Source organism: Perca flavescens, chromosome 24 (genome assembly GCF_004354835.1).
Source record: "Perca flavescens isolate YP-PL-M2 chromosome 24, PFLA_1.0, whole genome shotgun sequence".
Classification (NCBI taxonomy): Eukaryota; Metazoa; Chordata; class Actinopteri; order Perciformes; family Percidae; genus Perca; species Perca flavescens.
In genome coordinates, this window is record NC_041354.1 from 6,176,688 (window position 1) to 6,196,519 (window position 19,832).

At 41.7% G+C, this 19,832-nt stretch overlaps 1 protein-coding gene across 1 annotated transcript in view; it reads left to right on the top strand.

The window, feature by feature from the left end:
• Nucleotides 1–19,832, top strand: part of zranb3 (zinc finger, RAN-binding domain containing 3) — a 74,813-nt gene that overhangs the window by 24,133 nt on the left and 30,848 nt on the right. The window contains 7 exon segments of the mRNA XM_028571625.1: nucleotides 405–539; nucleotides 4,578–4,697; nucleotides 7,407–7,526; nucleotides 8,202–8,381; nucleotides 9,576–9,749; nucleotides 10,753–11,227; nucleotides 16,680–16,964. Of these exon segments, the coding sequence (XP_028427426.1) occupies nucleotides 405–539; nucleotides 4,578–4,697; nucleotides 7,407–7,526; nucleotides 8,202–8,381; nucleotides 9,576–9,749; nucleotides 10,753–11,227; nucleotides 16,680–16,964 (1,489 nt within the window).

Consider the following 19,832-nt stretch of genomic DNA (forward strand, 5'->3'; position numbering starts at 1 on the left):
CACTGCGATCCTCTCCGCTCTCCACACCCACCTTAAATACTTCTCGCCAATCACCTTGAGAGCACGCGAGGCGTCTTTGATTTATTGTACCGGCCCGGTTGCTTCTCCATCTTCGACCCCGGCTTGTCACAAGGCGGCTATAATTGGGAGATGCTCATGACCCACCTAACACAGCAGCCCAGTTGGAGGGGGTGGCATCCTTGGGAATTCTCCATCTATTTCTCTCTCTCTTTTCTCCCTCTTTCTTTCTTTCTCTTCCAGGGAAAGTAGGACACCCAGCAGCACCATTAATTGTTTTGCCCTTTATATCTCAAAAACAGTAGAGAACAAGAGAGAGGGAAGGCTGGATGGATGAAGAAATAAGTGACACGGCCTCACTGTCTTTGCGCTCTTCTTGCTTGCAGGAGGCCTCAGCCAGCTTCGCAGAGTGGGAGAGACTGATGAAGGGAATGGGGTCGGGGGTCAGCGCCACGGACAACCCCTTCACTCAGGTCATGGGCCTGGTCACACAAATGTACAAGCAAACAGCTATTGCCAAGGTAATGGAGTATTTCTTGTTTTAACCCTAGCCTATGTCATTATACAGTATACCTTCAATGTATAAGGCTGGAGATATTCTATATTTCTCTGAATCCTACTAACCAAGTATTGTCAGTGTGTCACAAAGCCTGTGTCATAGAGCTCCGTTTTTGTCCAAAAAACACATCAATGAGACAGATTGTCGTGAAAACATACCAAATGTGGATTAATCCACAGCTGACAATAGTCCCCAACAAATGCAGTATTTCTTACTGCTCAGCATTTGCTGAAAACTAGAGTTTCTATTCGATTTAGTAAATTGTAAATGCTTTAAAAAAAAAGTAAAACTATATATTTATAGCATTTTTTTTAAAGACCTTCAGTAGGGAGCTTGAGGCTGAGTGTTCAGAAAACAGGGTCAGAAAGTATTGAAAGGCGTACTAACACATTGTTGGTCTTAGTCTTTCATTGACTTTCAGGGACACGATCCTTATCCTTCAAACATCATAGTTTAATGCCGAGATCCTGCTTTCACCACTGGCCCTGCTCATTGTGTTAACATTTCATACCGCAGGAAAAATGTTTATTTTCCAACAGCTCAGAAAACCAACCTTGGTTTTAGTTTGACCGCCGTGCATTTCATTTCAGTCAGTCGTTATGAGCGCCCACAGTTTGGGAGAGCATTGTGTCTTTTGTGTCTGAAAAAAATGTCTCCTTTTTCAAGCTGTGCTGTTGAGCAGTTAACAATGTGATTGAATTAAAGAAACAGTTTTTGGAAATAGCTTGTTTGCTTTCTTGCAGAGAGTTAGATGAGTAGATCAATGCCACTCTCATGTCTGTATGGCGAATATGAAGCTACAGCCAGCAGCTGGCTCACTTAGCTTAGCATTAAGGCTGGAAATGGGGAAATGACCAGCCTTGCTCTGTCCAAAGGTAACATAATCCACATACCAGCACCTCTAAGGCTACAAGAGTGTGTTAACATTATTGTCGTCTAGCTGTCAACAAGAATGCATCTAAATAGTGTTTCCCAAAATGTTGAACTATTCCTTTAACTTTAATTTTTTATTTGCACTGTAGTTAAGTTAATGCAAACATGCACATCATGTTCTTAAGTTTTAATTAGTAATTAGTTTTTTTCTGCTTTCAGAGGGGACCATGACAGAAAAAGTTTGAGAACCACTGACCTTAATGTTTTAATTAAAGCTGTCCTGAAAATATCTCATATTTGGGTGAGCCTCATCTGGTCAGTAACCATTAGAATGAGGAAATCTAACACCTGACAACAAATGAAGCCAAAAATGTAACAAACTCCCCTAATAGTTTTGTGTTAAAAGTATGTTGGATAAAGCTACCCCCAATTTTACATTACAACACAAACTGAGAAAACAGACAGCATCACATCATTAGGGCCATATTGTCATACTTCTCTAGATGGATTGGAAATGTGTCCTGTGGTTGAACTTCCAATGGTTTTTACCCTCTATGACTCCTCTGAGATCAAACCGTTCAAAAATCTAAAATACATATATTATCCGGATCCTTTTAAATAGCTTAGAAATTGGCAAAAGACTGCAATTTTTATTAATTTTCCTGTTTCAGGAAATGGTGAATTGATGGTACAGTACAGCATCATGTTCAGAGCGTTTGGCCAACCACTCACTAAGATCGCATGGAAAGGCATTGCCATGGTAACAGAGCCTAATGGTCGCCAGTGAAAGCACTTAGACAAAGTAGGGAGTTATAACTGAGGTATTATTTAGTTTCGTCCAGCCTGGCATGATTACACCTTATCTCAAAGTTACACACCGCACTAAAATAGCATCTCTGTGATGTTGTTGCTATGGAAACTCAGTTGGCTCTCAGTTTGAAGTGGCGCTTTTTTATATATATTTTTTTTTTTAATGAGCGAGAAATAAGCAATGTGGGAAGGTGGCTTGATACGCACAGTACGAGGAAGGTTGGGGTCAGAGCAGCCGGTGTCGAGAAATCTTACAAGCATTTACATTTCCTGTTCCTCAGTAAGGAAACATTTGTAACACAGTAATATAGTTTTCAACCTCTGATCAGTTTACACACTTATATCAATTTCTCAGTAATCTTGATGCTATTAAAATAGGCAGTTCCTAAGTTTCTTATATTTGTAGTTGAGTAAACATTTCCACCAAATGTAGTATCCCTCTCCAATCATCTGCCATGTTCAAGAGCTGGCATTCCTCTCAATTAGCCCGACGCCCTCAGCCATGAGGAGCGTAGCCCCGAGGTTAACGAAGACCGGAGATAACCACAGAATGCAATCATTGACACGTTACTCGCTCAGCCTGCCTCCAAGCTTGGATCTTTTCTGCGCTTGGCGTTGTTTGCTGATTGGATTTCTGCTCAGTTTAGCCTAACACTGGACCTCCTTTCATTACAAAGCCCCCCCCGCCCACTCACCCACCTCCATGCCGATACTGCCAGCCCAGTCTCATTTCCTCTCCTATTGGTTTTTAGAGCCAGACACACTTTCTACTTCAGAAAAAGAAAAAAAAAACGCGTTCTTTCTTCTTTTTTTGGATCATCAGGGGGGGTGGAATGGTGTGAGAGATTCACACATCTATGTCACTCTGACGGGCATCATGGCCCCTGCCTGCCAGTCCGCCTGGCGACGGAGCTGCCAAATGCCTTTGGGGTATTTTTATTGCTTTACCCGCCAAGCATCTGCTCCCAATTACCCAGAGAGGACAGCTCTGATGCTGGACTTTAAAGCAAGCTAACGGGCCGCTTCAGACAGCCGAGAAGTTTGTGCACTAATTAAACTCAGCGGAAGGAAGCCGGCGAAGCCAAGCCGTCAGTAATGAGGACCCCCCAGATCAGAACAGGGTCGGTAGGCCTGGCGGAGAGATTCATTATCAGGCGCATCGGCTAATTATCAGCAAGGCAAAGCAGAGGTTCTCCCACCAGAGCAGGTGTGATGGCAGCAGAGGTTGTCAGGTTGCAGGAGGTGTGGAGATTATAAGGGTGTGATTCACGAGACGGAAAAAGACCTGTCTCCAAAACCGTCTAGTAAGGGCTCTGTTCGACTCAAATCAAAACTCAGTATTTCTCACTAGTTGGTGCTATTCTCGGCTGCTTTTTGGCCTGGGGCTCTGAAATGGGCCGAGCCTAGATGCTCAATGACACGCTCATACAGCACATTCTCTCCAACTTTGCAGAAGGTAGCGGGGACGGCCACAGCCATCACAGTGTGATCGCTGGGCAGCAGCGCACGGTGAAATGATAGATACAGATACCTGCAGGGTACAGTTAACTCACTCGCACTTCTGCTGCTTAGCCTCACACTGTCAATCAGGGCCGGCGACGTCGGCAGAAACCAGCAAGATCTTGTTAAATTTGGACTGTGATGTTCTTTAAGCATTGTTACCATTTGACTTCATAAATAAAACAAGACTAACGGGTAACAAAAAATGCCAGGCATGAATAAATAAAAGGGTTACATAAGAATAGACCAAGCAAATAACTCCAGAATGAAATAGTTGAGAACTGAACTTTTACTTACTGCAGTAATTTTGGACTGCAGCTGTCACTTTGACACTTAACCAGCCTAATAACGTTTGCAAGTCCTGAAACAAATCTGAAAATGTCCTGAAGTTCTGTAGTGTTGAACATCCATTCAAAAAGAACCATATGTCTATATTAAGTTGTTGGTAAATTCTGAAATTCATCTGGTTTTGTGTGGATCAAAAGGTTGATTTTGTCCAAAATGCGAAAAGAAAGAGCACACACCAATCATACCTCCACGTTGTGAGTTATCGATTTGCTCTCACTATCTGCGAGCTGACAAATGTGCCCCAGTCGCTCTGTGTGCCGTCTCTTTTTAAAGCCAGGATCCATGGCATTCAATAGAGAATCGATCACACAGAAAGGATGCCGCGGTGATTAATTGACTTCTTCACTGATCTAGCCGATTCCTCTGTGTGTGGTCAACCAGTGAAGTGATGGATTCAGTGGCTCTCTTTCATCTGTGTCTATTTCTGTATCTCTCTCTCTCGCGTGTGCGTGTGTGTGTGCGTGGCCAGGCGGGAGCTGTGAAGGACTACATAAAGATGATGCTGGAGGCAGAGCAGCTGAAGTTCCTGGTGTTCGCCCACCACCTCACCATGCTGCAGGCCTGCACCGAGGCCGCCATCGAGGCCAAGGTAACCGCAGGCAACTGGAGCTTCTTAGAAGTCTTAAAGGGCCTAGTAAGCAACGTCATACAGCAATAATGACTTGATCTTTTTTTTTTTCAACAATCAAAACAGACAGCGAGAGTTTCTAAACGCACAGTTGAATTCATGCTACTCTACTGTTCTGCCTGTTTTTCCACCATGTCTCCAACAAGAACAAATTGTTTGTATCACACACTGCCTTGGAAATCATTGGCCTCCTCACCCCCGACCTTTCAGATCTCGATAAGAGCCATCACACACATGACCCGTGTTAAAAATAAAAGATCACAACGAGCGTAGTGGAGCAAACTAAAAGTAGTTCGAAAATCAGTAACTAGTAATATTAGCTCCACTTCTTCCATAGTTCAGTCCCATAACTGATTACCTCACTCACCTACCGTACAAATCACATCTTGCACGTCTTGCTGTCACTTTTTTAATTACTGAAATGCCCCGGTTTGTAAAATAGGTCACAGGTTGATGACCTAGTTCCTGTAGTGGAAAGGTGCTACTAGTAAATCTATCTAGCTATCCAGACAATTTCCTTGCTAGCTAGCCATCTACCAATCTCCTTTGTCGATCTATCTACCCATTTCTCTTTCTCTCTCTGTCTACATTTTTTTCTGTCTGAATTATCAGAATGTGAAAGTATTTAATTGTATTTTCATTAATTTGCCAGTACAGTCACTGAAGCTTCTTGCTCTTTCATGCTAACCATTAATTTTCTTCCTTTTTCTATGCATAATTCCAGGGCTTTTGTCAGCTATGATCAGCTATGATGCTCTTAAAAGCAGAAAGGTGGTTTAAAAGTACTAGGATTTGTGTTATTCTTGCTCTGTCAATCCCTTTGAAGCGAGAGGGAGCACTCTTTCTATATGGTTGATAGTTCATTTTGGCGCAATTCTGTCATTTCTATTTCAGATTTGAAAGTTTTTGTTTTTTCTTCTAGCTACAGAGACCTGAATTACCCATTAACAGTAACCTGGAAGCACTAAAAGTGCAGAATGTAGTCCTATTTCACTGGCTAACCAGAGGTAATTGGCTCCATGCTAATTCTTTCATCTATAGTCCTGCTGTGTTTATAAGTCAAATCCTTGCCGTATCTGTGATTAACTTAGACAGAGTACTGAGCACTAAGCTTACAAGTTGGGCTTGTGCTTCAGCGGGAGCCATACAGCAGATGTTAGCAGTCATGATTTATTAGCGTCTTCCACTTTAGTGCTAAATTCAAGTGTACAGTACAGTGTAATGCAGGTACAATATGTAGGTAATTATATTTTGAAACACAATAGAAGAAGTTTATTATTAAGCATCTCTTAAATTATCTATTAATCATCATCTAAAGAAAGAAGAAAAGTTTTTCTTTTTCTCCCTTCGAAAGTAAACTTTTACTTCCACAGCTAATCTCCCAAGGCGCATTTCACAAGTCATCACAAGCAAACGATATCTCTTAGCTCGGCGCCAGCAACCTGCGAAACAGTTCAAGTGTGTGTATGCATACGTGTGCGCGTGTTTGTGTGCGACGCAGGGGTCGCGGAGGTGTCGTTGAATGTAATGCAGCGGTACGACGTGTGATCGCACTTTCCTCCCTGAGACGCTCGCTCTCTGGTGCGTTCGCACTCACCAATTAACAGACGGGCTAAAAAAAGGAGCGTCAGGCAACGCGCTGTGGTGAGGGGCTCGGCAGAGACAAGTGACTGCGCTCCAATCACATGACGTTATCACTGCTCTCCTGCTCACACTTTCCCATTTTTCACCTGCTGTCGAACTGATTGGAGGGTTTCTTTAATAAAGTTGTGAGTGTTTAAAACTAGTAAATCTGACGAAACGGCAGAATGTTTTTATGGCCTTGAGATGTTGAGAACCTGGTTCTCACTAAGCACATTTATTTCCCCTTTATTTTTCTCTGAAACGTCAAACTGACCTCTGTGTTGTTTCTCAGCAACCTTCCGCTTCATATTCATGCAGTTAAAGTTCATTCACACGTGGGAGCTGCACAGTATGAACAGACTCTCCTACTGTCGGCCACTGAGCAGCTCTGCAGGACTGATGGACCCAAATCAAAAGAGTGCAGTGGCCACAGTGCATTAGCAGCTCAGTGAATGTCAAGTTCAGGTTTAATCAACACGCAGCCGCTGCTTTCTTTGTTTGGCGTTATAAAATGTTATGAAAATATTGTGTATATTGATCTCATTTTCTTTTCAAATAAGCTATTTTATTTGCAGTAACTAGTTCATTGCGGCTCTTCTGTTCACGTTTTCTACGGTGTGTTCATTCACACATCTGTCATTGAAATATCTCCAGCATAGAATACAGGTTAATGAAATGTTCCCTGCCTTTAATGTTCCCGCACAATTCTGCCTTTTAGATGCTGCCCCTCCCAAACTGTGTGAACCTTTTTAGTTAATTTAATGGAACTTTAACCACAACAACCACACATTTTCTCCTCCAGTATTTGCAGGTGCACTTCAGATGACTACGCTTCTAGGTTAATACAGCTGTGATAAATAATTATATAAGACTTGGTTTGTCTAGCCTTAAGTTGGAATTATCTGCAAATTTAAAGTGACACTATGTAACTTTTGAAAAGGACAAATCACACATTATTCCTCTTACAAATTAAAGAAATATAGATATTAGTGCAGCTTTAAAGCACAAAAGCTTAAATATTTTGTCGCCTTGCCTCTGTTGTTCCAGGCTGCTTATATCCGTATCGACGGCAGCGTTCCATCCTCAGAACGAATCCAGTTGGTCCACAAGTTCCAGAGTGACCCAGAGACACGGGTGGCCATCCTCAGCATCCAGGCAGCCGGTCAGGTACTCGCACGCACACAAACGCACCCAAACGCACCCAAAATCTATGACCCAACATCACTTTTTGTTCCAGTTGAGATATCGAAATGTAATATAGTGCATTTTCCGAGCTGTTGTAACCACTGAAAACTAAATTTGCTATTCAAGTAGTCACAAATCACACTTAATCCTGGATGAAAAATTATTGAATTCCATCAAAAGTAATGTCTAAACAGAGTTGGTGCCAATACTTTTTAATTAAATGAAACCTATGAACACTGAAGAAATAAACTAGTGCTGTACTATTAATGCAACAATAAATAGCTTAAAATATTGCTAAATAGAGTCATTTGGTGCATATTAGTCATACTGATGACTGTTGTCGTTTGTATTGAATCATAATCGAGGTTGGTCCAAGTAGAAAAAAATGCTGAACATGTATTTTACTCTTAATAATTAACTTGACATAGATTATTCTGGGTGACCAAATATGGGCACAAATGTTATCCATTCCAATCAAAGGAGATCGGTGCTTGATACTCTGATGTGGCAATTAGCTGCTAATATTCTGTTATTAAAAAAAATTCACCATTGCAGTGGATGTGAAGTGGAGAGTTCCATTTGAAGTGGTTGAATAAGGTGTTTTTGCTCTAATTGGGCTAGTGTGTGTTTGTGTGTGCGTGTGTGTGTCCTCTTCAGGGTTTAACCTTCACCGCAGCCAGCCACGTGGTGTTTGCCGAGCTCTACTGGAACCCCGGCCACATGAAGCAGGCTGAAGATCGAGCCCACCGTATTGGACAAACGTCTTCGGTCAACGTGCACTACCTCATTGCCAAGGGCACTTTTGACACCGTTATGTGGTCCATGCTCAATAAGAAGGTACTGTGGGTGACGTTTCAGGGAAAGATTTGTGCTCAGCCTTTGATTTATCACCACACATTCCACCAATTAAGCATTCATTGATGTCATGTTTAATTTGAATGATAGATCACTGGAAAGTCCGCACAGTCTCACCAAACATTTATGACAAAGACATGTACCTAATTAATGATCAGTTTAATTGAATGTGATCTCACTGATATATTCCTCTTGCATTGATCACCTGATCTGTGGGGAATGAACATAGTAACATAGCTGAAAACATATCAACTGCTTAAATAACACGTTTGCCTTATACTCACTGTTCCAGTACGCGCCTGTCTACTAAAACATGTATCTTTATATGCGGCATGCATTCATGAACAAACTTGTGAAATTGATTTGCATGTGAGAACAGGCTTCAGGGATTTACGTTAGTAATCACAGATGTCTAGATTTGTTTAATTAAAATGGAATTATTCCAATAATAAATGTCCTTGGGATACTCTTAATTAGAATACGTGATTTTGGAAAGAACTCATTTGAACCGAACCGAAACATGAAAAGAAGAACACTGAGGGGCAGATGTACGTACATTTGCAAATGTAGCGTTACAGCGCCATGTCCAACCCGCAGAAAGCGCACGCTGTGATACTTCGGCTTACGTCGTAGTTACCAAACCTGCAGTTCATCTGGTAATCAGCGCCTTTCTCTCCGCCCACTATACCGTAATTTGTGCTGTAGCAATGCGTTAAGTACTTGTGCTAGGATACGGCTGAGTGCCGACTGCGACATTCCCGCTGCTGATGCTATGACTGTTTGAAATGATCCTGATCCTTACTGCTGCCATTTCACCAGGAGGCATATTCAAGGAAACCCGCTTCCAGGTTTACACCTGCTTTTAAGAGGCGGAGAATTTTCACCGCAAAATAGAGGCACACTTTCATGGGCGGTTTTTTACGCTTCCCCTCCCATCTCTTTATGGGAAACTCCCACTTTCCCTTTGACCCTCCCGTGAATGCATATGCATGACACGGAAAAGCACAATTTGCCATTTTCAGTTCCCGCGATAGGCAATCTGCGCTTTTACCTCAGTGCGGCCTGTTTGTACATACCTCGCCATGCTTTTACGCACACGTTGCGAAACCAATACGCCTGAAGTAGGCGCAAAAGCGTTAGTACATCTGGCCCTGAGCGTCCTGTGTGTCCCTGTAGGAAACGGTGACTGGCAGCACTTTAAATGGCAGAAAGGAATACCTGAAGGCGGACGAGGGCGACAAGGACAAGTGGGAGTTCCTCAACTTTGCCGATGCGTGGACGCCGAGCGAGATGGTGCTGCCGCTGGAGGGAAACACAGGAAATGCCAAAGATGACGTGTTTTTCACTCATGTGAGTCAACTGGAAGAGTTCATCAGGAACATCAGTAGTGGACCAGTTCATTTTACCTTTTTTTTTGTTTAGTTCTGAGATAATAAGAAAAGAACACCAAATAAGAACTCAAACGGAGACTGCTGATGTTCACCCCCAGCCCTCTGGCTCATACAGTCTTTTGACATCTTACATCTTTGTATACATAACATCACTGAGTCTGTAAGTTGAATATCTAAGGACGTTTTGTTATAAAGAGGCAGGAAGTTCAATATTTCGGTTGCTGTTATAGAGAAAACTACATATTTTATAAAGACCTTGGGAAAAGAACACTGTCACTCACCACATGCGATCTCTTCACTCTAGTTATGTTGTCTGAGTGGAGCTTAATAAAGTCCTTCAAACGGGAAAGAAGCCAGATTATGAATAATTGTATAGACCAAACATACTTAAAAAAAGTATTAGTTTTTAAAACTAAGATGACATTTTGAGTGGAGTAATCATGGTCATGTTGAGATTGGCGTTTCAAGGCTTTATTTTTAATAGATGCAGTTGTATGCCCTAATCAAGAAAGAACCAAAGAGCTCATCTATATTTAAATAATAATAAATATGTCTGAGGGTTGTGAGATTAAATGTTTTAGTTTTAGTAGAAACACTTGAACTTAATTGCTTAAGTCAAAGCGGTCTCAAGATGTGTGTCAGTGTCACAGAAGACACTAAATCGGTTTGTTTCTTTATGGAATTTCTCATAGTTTTCTGTGCTTTTTCGTTATTTGTCATCAGGTAGTTTTCATTATTATTTCCTGTGTTACCAGGATACAACTTGGCATCAGAAAATGTTGCTTTGTATTTTTATCAAAGGGGAAATGATTGCCTTGTGACATTTGTTAGAAAAAGGAAAAAAAAAAGGAGGATTTATGTCATGTATGCTCTGTTACTTTACCAGTAGATTAAAATCTATCGTTCATGTAACAAACTGTGTGCTGTAGTGTCAAAAACTAACTTGCATCTTTTTTTCTTAGTTTGAGAAAGAGAAGCAGCACGACATTCGTTCCTTCCTCTCCCCAAGCGCCAGCAGGGAGAAGAAGAGGAAGAGAACAGAGGATGAAGAAACGTGTCCCTCCGTCTCCTCAGAGAAGGCTGCCCAGCCAACTGGCAGTGGAACAAACTCTGAAAGAAGAGAGGAGAAGGAGTCCTTCTCCCAAACCTCCTCCGCACCCGACCAGGACTTCTCTCCCCAGCTGAAGAGGCTCCGGACACCACAGCCCAGCCCAAGCCCCAGGTCCCGATACGGTGGGAAGCGGCGGTCAACAGCTGCTGTGATCGGCTCCGGCAGCCCCAGCGCCCTGGTCTCCTCCATGGCCCCGCGGAAGCTGTCGGAGCCCAACCCTTCCACTGAGAAGTGGAGCTGTGGGGCCTGCACCTACTCCAACAGCAGCCTGTTGCCTTACTGCGAGATGTGCGAGTTTCCGCGCTCTTCTTCTGGTGTCCAGTCAGGTAGGATCAAGAAACAAGTATTAACAAATGATCTGGTGTGTCTGTGTGTGTCTGTATGTGTTCCACTATTTTTTCTTTTATTAATTCACAAACTTCATTCCACTGATTGAAAACTGGATTCCATTAAGAAGACAATATTTCCATCATCTCTTGCTTGAAATGAAGCACCTCAAGCTGAACCCATTCATTTCTTTATTTTCCTTCCTGTCAATATCAATCGTAGCAGTCTGTTGACATAATACTTTTGAACAGCATTACAGATTTCACCAGATGGAGATGCATGATAGCGAAAGATGGAGGCAGGCTTACCAGAGTCTGAAATAGCTTTGCTCTCTCTCTCTCTCTCTCTCTCTCTCTCTCTCTCTCTCTCTCTCTCTCTCTCTCTCTCTCTCTCTCTCTCTCTCTGCAGATGACAAGGACACAGTATAATTCTCACCTGTCAAAAGAGAGAGAGAGAGAGAGAGCACCTACTATTGCTGCAAATGTCTCGCACAAAGTTGGGAAAAGTTGATATCTCTGACAGCCTATGATTGTATCTTGCAAAAGAGAGGGGAGGGAAGTCGTTATGACCTGGCAGGCTCCAGGTCCATGCTCTTTAAATGTCTGAGATGCATCACATTGGCTCACAGAAAAAAAGTATCCTAGAAATCGTTTCAGTTTCAGCAGCAGTGATATTTAAGCAGCAATACTTTTAGTGCTTATTTTAATGCAGGATGTTGCACTGAATGTTATGGTTGTATTGACATTAGGGTGCTTGTAATTTAAAGTCAGACTACACACTTGGATCAAACTTTGTTGCTTCTTATCCATTCTAACACAGCATCCCTCTCAAAATCACTTTACTAATTCACATTACTACACCAACATGTGGCAAAGATGATTCATTAAACAAAAAGCCATGACAGGCTAACATAATGTATACTGAAATGAAATAAGGGCTTTGTTTGAGGCTTTTTGTTTGCTTCATCAATACACTGTTCACATACTGTACATATAGTTTATGATATTGTCTCTTTTTACTATTTTCTTCTGACAGTTACTTGTAAGGGGGAGAAGAATTGGAAATAATGCATCTACCAAGAAAAAGCATTTAGTTTGTACTATGTTAAGGTTTGATATTGAAAGGACTGATTGATTAATATATTCTAGTGCAGGTACAGTAGGCGTGATTTTGGCCAAACTAGCTGTTTTCCCCTTCTTCCAGTTTGTATGCTTAGCTAAAGTAAGCAAAGCAAGGCTAATCAGCCTCCTGTAGGTTCATATTTAGCATATACAGACATGAAAGTGGTATCAATATTCTCATCTAACTCTAAGCAAAAAAGTGAAAACCACTAGTCCTAATAATTGAAAGGAAACTATAAAGGTTTAAAGGCCAGGAAGGAAATTTTAGTTTAAATGGATCAGAATGCAAAGAGACTAAGATAGTTGGAAATAGAGTTGGAAATCTTGATTGAATGAGGACTTATTGCTTTCTTAATTGAGTCTCATTTACCTGGATTTCCTAACTAACCCTAATGTGAATAACATGGCCCAAATGAGAGTCTAAATTGCATAAAACCACAATATTCTGGTTATTTTACATTAAAAGAATGTTACCTAGCTATGCAGATAGATATACAGATGTGCATGAATGTCTAAATCAAGATTTTTTTTGCCATAAACACACACACACACACACACACACACAGTATACACTTGAGTTATCCAGTATGACATTTAATTTCTCACCTGTCTGCATTAATGAGTCTCATTATGCAAATATAAATCTATATTTAGTTTAAGTAAAGAGTAAATATTGGCTGTGCTGAAGGTTTGTTTGCAGCTCAGTCCATTGGAAGTGAGGATGGTGCACTTAAACACACAGTTCAAACATGTAGTACCTCAGCCTTTGTGCATCACCAAAAACACACACCCACACACTCACCCACACACATATTTTTGAACAGTATTCACCCCCCATTTCATTCTCAGCTGCAGCAGATGCTTGATAACCATTCAGCAATCACACTCTCTTCTATGTCACAAGCGCCACTCTGCATTCACAGCAGCAGGCTGTGTCAGCTCACTAGACGGGGGAATTTAACAACCTGCTAAATTTGTAAATGACAGACTGTGCTGAGAAATAACAACTGTATTTATGGAGGTATCTCTCAACTTGGCAGTGCAATCCTCAGCTTGTGGAAATGTAAGAAAAATAATCAGGTCAGAGCTTACAGTATGGCATGAGAGATGTCTCTTCAAGAGCAACAATTTCTCACAATGACGGTAAAGTAAAATTGCGACACTGTCTCACAAATTGTGTCACTAGTATTAAGAAATGTTGCACAGAATCACTGAATACTGACACATGATGCAAGGAAATTAGGGCTTCATATTCAAAGGAATAGAACAAGTATCATTTGGCTTTAACGGTCTGTGAATTTGAGCAGCATAGCAAAGACAGCAGCTGTAGAGGAAGAATAGTAAGCATGCAGAAGGATATTAGTCTGCTGTACCATGAGGCTGTTGTACCAGAATGAAATGTACCAGAATGTAACAGAATAAGATGCATGAAATGAGAAAGGAAAGTAAGATTTTTAGGATTCCTTGGAAGGTATTGAAGCTTGATGTGGGAAACAGAAATGGCAGATTAGAAGCTGGCTAGAAAATGTCAAAGTGACAAATTCACCCTTTCCCTTAGCTACTGTTGCTACGTCTGGTAAGCTTTCCATTCTGGAAATGCACGTGAAGTTTACAGTGTTTATGGTGGTATATTTACCACTCAAAATTCCTGCAAATTATTGCCCAGGAGTAAACAAAAGCAGCCTCTGATTTCTGGCCGAACGCTGTGGATTTTGTTGACTGAAATGGTTGCTTGCAGATTTTATCAGCTGTAGCTAGCTAGCGGTAGCTAATTTGCCCTAAATTCGTGAGCTATTTGAAAACTGGCCTTCTCTGGCTGACTTTTTAGTGTTTCCACCCTTTTTAAAATGAGGACCCTGTGAAAGGGTCTGAAATGTGCACCTGACTGCCACATAAATTATGCCATGCTAAAAAACTTGCTAAAGCTCCCCAGCAAAACTTAGCATTCTCCCCAGGAGACATTGTTCTTGTATTTCGGTGTATTGCAGTTAACTTTTACCTAGAAAAAATAAAAGCTTTGCGGAAGAGCTACCTCTAGAAGAGCTATCTCAGGAAACAGGTTTGACTGGAGTAGCGGTTAGTGCAAACTTTCCTATACTAAACAAAGAGTTGTTTTTATAATCTCCAGTCTTTTTTTATTGGCGTTGTTGGTACTTTTTGCTTTAACTGTTCAGCCATGGTGGCCATCACTTCTCATATTTACCACAGAAAATGATTTCTTATGCGGCAGGGAGGGGAACTTACCAAAGTACAACAGCTTTCATTAAGTGGACCCAAATTGAATCACTGTTTTGCTATACCGTCAGTAATCAAGAACAGTTTTTAATTATTATGGTTTGACATCTCAGGTGTGTGTCAGTGTGTGTCTATTTAGCACCAGTAAACAACAAGACCGCTTCTGTTCAACCATTTTGGGTTGAATCGGTGGTGTTGAGTTCCTGTGTTTGCAGCTTTTTCAGGCCGAGAGCGTGGGCACGGTTCAGTCCTTCAGCTCTTTTACCAGTAGACCAGCAATTTGTCTCTCAGCACCTGCTGTGTGAGAGTATACAGGATGAGGGCACTGGCTCTCTTTACCTTACACTCTATCCTTGTCCTGTCTTTTGACTGCTTTTTAGCATTAAACAACCAAGTCCAGTCAAATCTTCAACTGTTTTGTTATCATACAGTATGTGAGGACCAAGTACTTTCCTCTTTTTTTTATACTTTTTTTGCCACAGGCTGCAGCTGTTTCACTCGCTGCCGACTGTAATAAAAGCTTTTCCTGTTTTATTTAACTACTGGAGTGTGTTATTTGTCATGTGAATCCTCTTAAGCTGATGCTATTGGCTCACATGTTTTTTGTGTTTGTGTGTAGTAGTATAGTTTGTGTAGTTTGTGTGTCTGGAATCGAGACTCAATTTTGGAACCTAATCAAGCCACTACAGACATAATGGGGCCCTGATCTGAGGGAAAAGAACAGGGTTGACTGGTAAAGTTGAGGCATAGCCCTTTTTTCCCCCCCTGTTAACATCTTCCTCGGTGGGGACAGCTTAACACAAATTGAGCCGTTTCTCTGCGGTCTCGCTCGGCTTGTTAGGGAAGGGGGGCAGCGGCGGGGCCAGGAGCCCAGAGATTCAGATGACATTTTAGGGAGCCGACTAGAGCCTGGCCTTTTGAAGAAACAAGCCACAGAGAGGCAGGATCACTAATTAGCCTTCTGCGTCCCCAAGTCTCACAACTTACTGTCTTGTTAAATTTCACACCTCAAGTTCAACAAATAATGTAAAAGGATATGATTTATATTTAACTAGGAAAGTAAGGAAAGGAAATTGTATAGCACTTCTCTGAATGAAGTTCTGTTCAGACTGAAAGTGACATTTACCTTTGATAAATGTCATGAATAATTGCCTTCTTGCTTTTAGCAGCTAATCTGTCTGTTAGCTTTACCTTGATGATAAACATTTGTACTACCAGACCCTCAGTTTGTGAGTGGCAGTGCCTTAGAAGTGTGCCACTTAAAAGTAAAATTTTATATAATGTGGCATCTATTAATGGTAATGGCATAATCCTTGCATCCATTAACATTTTTATGTCTTAGATTTCTGCTTGACCTTCACAGAATTACAACATTCAGTATGAATGAGAATTACATGAATGGTTTAAGAGCAGAACAAGCTTGGTTGCCAGTTTACAAGGTGCCGTAAGCTGATTCTTTAAAGCAAGATCTGTGATTGGCATTCTGCCGTCGTCAACTGTTTGAATACCGCTCACTGCACCCGGCTGGACTGCTGTACAGATGCAGCAATCGCTGACAATTATTTTGTTTAGGTTTAATTGCACACATGATGCAAGCGGGCAATTAACAAAACAATGTGACACGAACATAAATGATTCTCCCGGCAAATTATATTGATTTGAGAGCTGGTGAAAAGGGGGGCTGCCAGGTGTTCCATCTGCAGTGCTCTGCTTCACTGCCGATGTGCTACTGAGCAAGGATCTAAAATCTGAAATGTCCTCAGCAGTGTAGACCTTCAGTTAGTGGTCAGTATGTAGCAATCAGACAGCTACCTAGAATAGATTTTGTTTAGACATTCCACTACATCCCTGCTTATGTCTATCCATGTTACACAATCTTCTAAAATTGTCAGTAAAGGACTTATGATAGCTAATAACATCACTAATGAGCCATATTGAGTTTTCTTTCATGTCAGCAGTCATTTTGTCACACTCTTCAGATGATGGATATCTCGCTAGGGAATGAAACTCTTCAAAGTCTGATTACACTGTGCACCTCGGCCAATAAAGTAATCTTGCTCTCTCTCTCTCCCTCCCTCTTTCTCTGCTGGCTCAGAGCCACCCAGGCATCAGCTGCCCCCCTCCACCGACAGGGACCAGGCATGCGTTGTCCTCTCCAGCTCCGACAGCGAGCCAGAGCTCAGCCGGCGAAAAGACCAGACTCCAGAATCGCTCAAAGACAAACAGAGCGAGGAGGAGGAGGAGGATGAGCCTCCGAAAGACAAACAGAAACCAGGAGAAGCAGAGGAGGAGGACAAGTTGCAGCTCAAAGGCAAACAATCAGCGGGAGAGCGATGCGACAACATCGCTGGCGGCTGCCTCCCCCCCGACCACACACAGGGTAATCCCACCTGCAATCTTCTCCTTTTCATATCCAGGGAAATTGACTGGTGCTGCATTGTCACCTGCCCATGTAATGCTGTTTAATATCATCACTTCAAACCAATAAGGGGCTATATCTCATTCCATATGCGGCTGGGTATTATTATTCATACTATTATTAGTATCTAGTTGGGGATATTGCCTATTTCTCCACTCAGGAAGCTACAGGAGATATTGAGTAAAACTTTACTAATCTCCAAAGTGCAGCTTGTTGAAACCACAGACCTTCTTGGAGCACGAAAATACACACAAGGTGTTAGGTTCAATCACTGTCTGGTAGGCAACTGATGAGCTTCTGATTGGCTGTTTTTTTAATAAAGTGGACTGAGGTCTAATTACGTAAAAGGCACAAATTCCCTCCCGACACCAACTTATGCTTGAAACACAACCTGCTTTCCCTGTCCACTCTGTTTATATGTGTACATGTCTGCAGGTCTCTGAGGGATGTGAAGAAACAAATTCCCAATTACACAGTGTGTAATATTGCAAATTAAGACCTCTGTGTTCAAGTACTTGTGTCTCAAAGGGATACGCAAAGCAATAAATTGCGCTAATTACAAAGAACTAATTACAACGTGTGTAATATGAAGAGCTCTAAAAACAATTGCCAGACTAGCAGAGTCTAAGAAAAGCCTGTGACCTGGCTGTTGCTTCTGAAAGCGTGCAGACATTTTGGTTGAGAGTTATTGAAGGATGAAACTGAGCTGAAAGCAGTTCAGGGATGTTTTTTAAGCTTCTTTGCAGAATACTTAACATAGCAAGGAATATTGCACAAGCTATTTAGGTTTTAACGGGCAAGCTATCAACCCCTATTACCCTTTAACATCCTCAGATCAGTGTGCAACAACTTGGCAGATTCCTTTCCTTTCCTTTCAGACACACACACACACACACACACACACACACACACACACACACACACAGAGACATCTATTAGTGGCCAGAGATTGTCGAGTGGTTAATTTCCCGTCTGTGTAGCTACCTGTGCCCCCCCAATGGTCTAGGATTGAATCCCACTGCAGCTTCCCCTGCAGTGCCTTCTGCACTATGTCCCCCCTCCCTACTCTCAGGCTAAGAAATATTAAAGGTGAGCGAAAGGCCCACTTTCTTTTTTGAAAAACGCCTCTATTTAGACCGACTCTCGGGGAAAGATAAAAGCTTCAATGTCGATCAGAAATGGCAGCACTAAAGAGACACTGCTGGATGCCAACTTGGCCCCCCACGTCCCCTCTGGACGCCTACTGTTCCCTTGAGACAACTTATATCTGTCTGTGTGTCATCTATTTATCTATCTGTGTGTCTATATTTCTATCCGTCTATCTCTATGTCTATCTTGCCATCTAGCTATCTGTCTATCTTTCTGTCTATCTGTCGTCTATTTATCCGTCTATATCTGTCCATCTATATATATATATATATATATATATATATATATATATATATATATATATATATATATATATATATATATATATATATATATATATATATATGTATGTGTGTGTGTGTGTGTGTGTGTGTATATCTATCTATCTATCTATCTATCTATCTATCTATCTATCTATCTATCTATCGCTTATCTGTCTGCCTGTATATCTGTCTGTCTTTCCATCCATCCATCCCGTTGGTGGTTAGTCAGTTTGTTAGTTACATGCCGTTGCCGGTCTGTCTCTGGCCGTGTGGGTTTTAGTATGAAACTCAGTGGTTGTCTAATAAAAGTGACCTATGGGGTCAGGAGCGGTGCCTAATGATTTCCCTCTACCTGCCCGTGGTTTTAGAAGGCGAACTGCAGAGCTGTCGGCCGCCCCCACCTCTTGATTGCTCTGAGATTACTTTCCTCACAGCACAGACAGGCAATCACTCCTCCTCCACTTCTCTGACTGTCTCTCTCTTTACTGTCTGTCGCCTCATCTATCTGCATGACCCAACCATTCCAACATAGAACATTTTTCTTTGGGATGTTAGTTCAAACCTTGCAGAGCATCAGCTGCATTAAACCTGATTGGTGCAGTTGGAATTTTTTTTTAAATATCTTTTGTTTCGATCCTGCAGAAGATGAGATGACTCAGTCCAATTAGGCGTTGTTTTCTTTCCCTCGCAGTAAAATAACAGATAAATCCCTTGGGGTGTTTTGAAGGCACTGTTCATACTGTGTAAGTGACAGTCTAATAAGACGGCTTTGTAAGATGAATTGCCCCCATCGTATAAATGGCCCACTTAATGCAGCTGGCGCGTTCCGCCACTACAAATAGGGGAAGGGGGGAAAAAAAACTGCTTACAACAAATATAGGGTGTACATTGCATAGCTGCTAGGTTTCATTACAGATGTAGAAGGACAGATAGATGGGATTTTGTGAAACGGTAGTGTCCTAAAAATGTTTTGGCTTTAGGTTTGTAACGATGCACAATGCCTTTGCCTGGTCGTCTTGGTATTTTCAGACACAAAGTGGCCTATTCCAGCTGAAGCCGGGCGCAGATCAGAACAGCGTGTGCCAGACCCAGGGAAATTACACTTATGAGGACGGCAAACATAAAAATGGAAAGATATGGACATTGTACAGGATAGATCAAGGATGATCTGACCCTTAAAATTTGTGATGCAATTTGATGCTAAAACTTGTTTTGTTTAGACAAATCAGTGATGGAATGTTGACCATAAATTCTTAATAGCCATCTGTGCAGGAAGTGCTGAGTGTCATTGACGGTAGCTTAATACGGCTCATAAAAATGGGAAACTCTGAGGAACTTGTACTTTACTTGAGTATTTTATGTTACTGTATATTAACACTGACAGAGCCATTTTGCGTCTGAATAAGTACTTGTACTT